Source organism: Hibiscus syriacus, unplaced genomic scaffold, assembly GCF_006381635.1.
Source record: "Hibiscus syriacus cultivar Baekdansim isolate YM2019G1 unplaced genomic scaffold, ASM638163v2 tig00110895_pilon, whole genome shotgun sequence".
Classification (NCBI taxonomy): Eukaryota; Viridiplantae; Streptophyta; class Magnoliopsida; order Malvales; family Malvaceae; genus Hibiscus; species Hibiscus syriacus.
The window spans coordinates 5,914,781-5,921,190 of record NW_024062903.1 but is presented as its reverse complement, the minus strand read 5'-3'; the positions used below and the strand labels follow the sequence as shown (position 1 = coordinate 5,921,190).

The 6,410-nt window shown below is 39.1% G+C and overlaps 1 protein-coding gene across 1 annotated transcript; it reads right to left on the bottom strand.

The window, feature by feature from the left end:
* Window positions 1-6,382, bottom strand: LOC120146117 (polyadenylation and cleavage factor homolog 4-like). Its single transcript, XM_039159775.1, has 8 exons — window positions 5,639-6,382; window positions 4,200-4,301; window positions 3,640-3,897; window positions 3,143-3,265; window positions 2,661-2,966; window positions 1,877-2,264; window positions 414-1,840; window positions 1-306 (listed from the first exon to the last, which is right to left on the bottom strand). The coding sequence occupies exons 1-8, from the start codon at window positions 6,023-6,025 to the stop codon at window positions 292-294; spliced, it is 3,006 nt and encodes a 1,001-aa protein (XP_039015706.1). The 5' UTR covers window positions 6,026-6,382; the 3' UTR covers window positions 1-291.
* Window positions 6,383-6,410: the final 28 nt, after the last annotated feature.

Sequence of the window (6,410 nt, the reverse complement as noted above, 5' to 3'; positions counted from 1 at the left end):
TGAAGAAAAACTATTCGGTATTCATATTTACTTCTATCATGCTGTGATTAACTTAGAAGAGTAAGAGCAAACGAGAAATAAAAAGGCAGCAACACCACAATTAGTAGACACTCGGCACCTCCACAAGGCACAGCAAAATTTGCAAGCATAGGGTCATTACTCATTAGACCTTTAAGCCATGGGGAAAAATGTAAACCTCCATCCTTGGCTCTCCATTTTTTACCGTAACAGGTTATTCTTCATTTTCCTAATAAGAAGTGAGACTTGCTGCTCAATTGTCACCTCAGCACGTTATTCTCCCTTTTCCTAACAAGAAGTGACAATGATGATGAGGAGACGAAAGACATTGGCAAAATAAATGCAAACAGAGATTCAAAAGTATGGTAAACACATTCAAAGACAAAGGAGCTTACCATTTTAATACCACCAGCCAGTCCCAGGTCATGAATTGAACTCTCTGACATACAATTTGCATGCACAATGGGACCCTTGGCTGCAGTCTCATACGTAGCAGTTCCACCCTCACCATCCTTTGATGGGATAGTCAAGTATACAGCTCCCTTAAACATCCATTCACCCCTGCCCTGGCTAAAGAAATCTTCGAATAGCTCACCACATAACATGCATGCATATTGATTTTCATCTGCGGGAACCATAAGCTCAGTCTTATCTGTTGTCATTTCAGACTGGTTCATTGATCCAGTGGATTCAAATACTAATTGCCCTGGCTTTCCGGCAATCCAGTCATCTGACTGTGCATACCATCCCCTCAGTGCTCTATCGGAACCTTTTGGCTCAACCTTTTTCATGGCATGCCACTCTAAGTGTCTATTGAGCTGTTCCTGAAGCTTAAGTCGAAGACCACATAAGCTGCAACAATACGCAAGGTTATCCATCAGTCCACTGATCACAGATGAATGAAGTTCTCTGATTACATCAGGTCTGAATTCCAGTCCTACGAGGTTTCCTACTTCTACTGAGGCAGACTGATGCGAGGCAGCTGAACTTTTTGTAGCAGGTTCAGCAAATGATATCTCGTCCATGGAGGAACGAGGAGCATCAGATGAACTAGGAACAGAAGAAGCTGGTGAAGGGCTACTGATAGAAATTTCCAAGCTCTTGGCCAGTGATTCAGTTGGTCTCTCCCTTTCTGGTGTCTTCTGCATTTGAGTAGGTATTTGAAGAGATGGGACAGACAGAGCATCTTTATTTGATGCAGATATTAAACCTTTGGCAACTAATGAGCTCAAAAGGTTGGATACTGGATTCGAAGCCTTGCTTTCAATATCTGATGTTTGCAGTGGGGCATTATTAACAAGAGATGAAGACGGTAGCCATTCTGCTTTTCCCTGAGAACTATTTGTTGTAGTTGCTATTGCATCATGGGATGCAGAACCAGACAAAGTGAAAGTAGCAGGCGGAGACCCACTTGGAAGAGAAAGCTGTGATGGCATTTGCTCCAAATCTTGAAGAATCTTATTGGGAAGACTGCCAATAAAGGAAGTATTGGAGAGAATTCCACTCTTCATTACAGCAGCCAATAGACTACTTGTACTTGACGGTTCTGGAGTTCCAATAGCAAGTGGATTGGTATGCTCTCTTGCATTTCCGAATATTGAAGCTGTTCCTACTTCAGAGATCTGAGACAGAAGCGGCTTCTGAGTCTGACCAGAAGATTCAAACTGCACGTGGTCTGGTTTTGGTGGCTGTGAAAGGGGATAATGGCGGCTAGATCGAGAAATCAAAGCAGATGAAACCTGATGGGAGTGTTTAAGAGACCCAACATCCAACTTTCCTGAAAACTGGGATAAGTTTGAATCAGAGTGAGGGAGGGATTGAGCTTGTCGCTCAACCAGATTCTGTAACTGTTGATGGTTATGGTGTGCAGGAAATGAAGGTGAAGGGGAATGCTGGCACGTAGGAGACTGTTCAGGTGGTGATGCAGTTCCCAGGGACTGAAAACGCTGCTGTCCAAAATGAGATGAACCCGTTTGGGGTCGCATTTCAATCCTGGCCAGAGAAGAACTTGCAGCAGTAGGCAACCCACCAAGAGTGGCAGAATAGCTTTCATAATGGCTGGAACTAAAAGCAGGCAATCCATCTGCTTTATGTGACTCCTGCCTTGGCCATGCAGATGAAATCCGGCGTCCATAGGAAGGTTTGTCCTTCTGCTCAGTGGATAATGAATCGGAAGATGTTTCTCTGTCGAACCTGGACCCAACATCAGGAATACTTTGTGCTTTGCGGAGCGAACTGTCAAAATCCTACAATTGAAAGTGAAATACAGGAAATTATAAATATTCCAAAAAAATTAATTCCCAGAAGAAAGAATGTAAGGAAAACTAAAAATATATGTATATGTACATATCAAACAATGTTCCTCAGCCAAACAAGAGAGCTTTTCAACGATGCATTATTTACATCTTCATATGCATATTGAAAACTGCAATAAATCTTGAGTTTATACAAGCTATAAGAAGCATAAATGGATATAAGGTACCAAAAAACAAGTATATACATACATATTATAAATGTTTCGACCTATTAAATTAGAGACAATTTCATAAAGCTTATCTTTACAAGTTGAGAAAAGATGCATCTCAGAGTGTAATCAGTAAAATTATGTAATTCAATTCAAAGCTCTAATCTTGAAAGCTTACCAACTTCTCCGAAACATCAGGAATCCAATGATCTTTCCTCGAGTTACTAGAGATGTTGGCAGCATCATGTTGAGACAATCTAGAGTGCATCTCCCACATGAATTCTTCTTCCTCAGAGTTTTTCCAGCTGCTGGGCATCACATTACTTCTCCTTCCAGCAATGTTCTGTCTTGCCACTAAACGAGGATCAGCATTCACAGATTTGGATGCCGGGTAATTTTGAGATCCATGTTTAATATTGAAACCATTCCTCTGGCTGGAAATAACCTCAGTAACACTGGCTCTTCCAACACCCACACCGTAAGTCTGTTAAAGATCAGAACCATAGTCATAAGTACCAAATGTAACATCAATGTTCTTGTCACAAACAGCCTAGTTAAATGGGTCTTTATGAGAACACTGAATGTTCTTATAACCGCAAAGTTGAAGCAGAGAGTAAAAAGGAATAAACATATTAAAACCAAGTTTGAAACACCACATACGTTCATTTTAACAGAAGTATCTCCACATGGCCGTCCGGCAGTAATGGCTGCTCTATCTGGCCTCTCATAATCCTCCTTTGAGTTGGCCAAAGTCCCGGTCATATCAGTGACACTACCTTTCACCTTCATCACATAAAACTAAATCAATAGAAAATCCTGTATAATACAAGCATTAAATCTATCACATAGCACAGCGTGAAATTAATGAAGTCGATACCATGAAGAGGACCGAAAGAATTGGAAATGGTGACATTGATATGAGTCCACAAAGGACTATAAAGGAATGGTATAAAGGGATTTTTAAAATTTTGCATAAGAATCTTTAAAAAAGGTGAATAAAATACTAGAGTAAAAGCATTTAAAGATCTCTCTTTATAAACAAGAAAACCTCCATAAATGCTTCAGAAATATGCTGAAACACACTTGACTGAGTCTTTAAAATAGAACTTGAATGAATAAGATGCCATAAAAGAGGACAGTATGATTATAGAATTTACCCTGCTAAACTGTTGAAGTTGCTGTTTTTCTAGATACTTCGGGTTTACATGAATGCTATGTGGTGGACGTTGTGAAAGTGGATCAGGTCTTGATGTTGTCGTTCCCGAAGATGAACCATTTATCATGGGAGCAAAGCCGAGTTCCTTTTCAATCACCTGGAGAGTTTGAAGAGGGAATACCCCTTTCCATGTTCCAAAAAGATGCCGCATACTCTGATGCACAGGAGGATCAACTTGTCTATATGCTTTGCAGAACACCTAAAACCAGCAGTCAAAATGGTAAGGATTAGACACTTGACACATGAGCATCAACTTCATTATAAACAAACACAAAAGTAACATACAAAGAAGTTTTCAGTATTTGGAAGAGTTTCAAGATCCTGTGCACATAAAGGTGGCAACTGGAAGTATACATTCGTTAAAGGATATAGTTTTTTCATCGACACATAGTCTTTGGCAGTTTTTAAAACAATGAACAATAAAAAATAAGCATAATACAAGAAATTGTCAGATGCCACACATGCAGCAACCATGGAGTCAAAAAAATAATGAAACCTAACCTCTGGTAATCTGGCAGCGAAATGTTTAATGTAATCTCTCCCAATATTCTTTACAATACTGTCCAAAAGATACAGCAATGGCAGCTTTTGGTCACCGGGAACCTGCAAAATCATTTTTAATCAGTTCCCAAACCACACAAGCTTTATTGAACTAATTATTCCTCAAAATACTAACCACATCCATAATACCAGCAATGTTGTAATGAAAAGAGAATGAGATGAGGGGGAATGATTCATGAAGAGTACAAGCAGACAAAATAAATAACGAAAATGAAACAAAAGCAACATTTTCCTAGTAATGAAGAAAAGTAAGAAGAGAGAGAGAGAGAAGAAAGTCAAAGCAATGAAGATTTTTGCATCAGTAACAAAGGACTTTGAATCCCTGCTACAAAAAGTAGTGAGCCTTTTAGCTTCACAACTCAAGCGTATACTTCCATTTCACTGAAACCCGACTCTTCCTTATCTGTGAAATGGAAAGCACCATCACATGTTATAAATCCATTGAAGTTCAAGTAATTCACATCTGAAGCACCATTAAAGTAAACTTGGAAAGCTGATCTTTACCATCTGCCAGTCATGAGCTCAACAGGGCAGGAAGTAACAGCAAACTCAACTTAAGAACTTACAAGGACTGGGCATTTCTAGTTCTATTTCCTCCTCTCAGCATTCAAATGCCATTCTAGTAATATAACAAAAATTGCTAGTAAGAGATGATACGTGTAAATTGGTAAGTGCTATATTGGATTAAGAAAAGTAAGTTGAGATGGAAAAAGTGTAGAGCATACAACTGTATAGCTGTGGGAAAAAAAAACCCAACTGCAAGGGTATAAACAGTTTTGTCAGATTCGGAATCGAATACAGTTCATTTTCCAAGAAATCAGTATTCACACAAATTACCAGCCCTCTTCATATTCCATTCCAGCACATGCCTGTAAAGTTTATCATCTCTATTATCCAATAACTGGATGTTTACATTTATAGGGCCACTTGGAAAATATCAGATCCATAAGAGATTACCATGGACACAAGGAAACGAGAAATTCATAGGCAACGAGGCCCTAGGATGAAATTACATATACTAGCAACAGTAACACACCATTACAATCTCACATGCTGCACTTGTCACTAAAAACAAACAACCAACACTTGGAAACATCAATGATCTAATCATCTTTTATGAAAATATATAAATTTTGAACTTGAAAGCACTCTGGCAAGCATTTCAATGAACCCACATCAAGACAGGCATTGATTACACCGAAACTATAAGGAATCCATTAATCCAATTTACTCTTTCAATCCAATTTATATTCTCTTTTGTGTTCTTACCACAGTATAGAAGCACACTTATAATTCATTTCCCTGTACAATTCAATTTCAAAGAAAAAGGAAAAGCTTTTAAGTTTTAAGACATATGGCACAGCTAGAACTGAGTTCACCTCAAGAATGTTGGCGCAGACAGTGGTGGCAATCGCCTTGGCCGCATGAACATTCTCTCCGGCTATTATTGTCAAGTTAGTTATAATCGGCTTCGAGTTAAAAGTCAACTCAGCTAAGGCCGTCTTGTACTGGCTAACTAACTCCTGATGTTGCCGCTGTTGCTGGTGATGTGACACTGGTTGTGGCTCATAAGCTCCACCGCCAGGACTCAAATCGTCGGCGTCCGAATAATTGGGCCTGAATCTTAAAGCAGATGCCGGACCAGCAGGGTTCGTCCGTTGAGGAAAAGGCCGGCCGCTGGGGTTCAGAGCAAGGTCTTCGGTTAAACGTTGTTTTTTCAAGCCGGACCCTCTTGATCTATCTAACGGTCGACGCGGATTATCCATGTTGATTGATTAACATACAAAGTACAAACAAACTGAAAACCCTAAATCGATAATGACTCGTTGTTTCATCTAAATGAAATCAGCAAATATAATAATTGAAGCAATACGTTAACAAATCCAAATCCAAGACCAAAAAAATACAAAAGCTGAAATGTACAATGAGGGGAAAACATAAAACCCTAGAACTATATTAACTACAACAACAAAAGAAAATAAAAAGAATTTAAACTCTAATTTCTAAAAGTGAAGGAAGAGCTCAGAATTATCGATAAAAATAAACAAAAAAAATAGGGAATTAGGGATTTGTTCGGAAGGGAACGTGGGGATATATCTGAGCGTGAAGGAGAGAACGTTAACGGGGAAAATGAAAAAAAGGAAGGTTAAG

Excerpts from the sequence above, each read along its gene's own strand:
- LOC120146117 (XM_039159775.1), bottom strand. The coding sequence starts at position 6,025 with ATGGATAATCCGCGTCGACCGTTAGATAGATCAAGAGGGTCCGGCTTG. Across the intron at positions 2,265-2,660 it reads CTGATGTTTCGGAGAAGTTG|GATTTTGACAGTTCGCTCCG; the intron begins GTAAGCTTTCAA and ends TTTCAATTGTAG. Across the intron at positions 1,841-1,876 it reads TTCATTTCCTGCACACCATA|CTCAATCCCTCCCTCACTCT; the intron begins ACCATCAACAGT and ends TTGAGCGACAAG.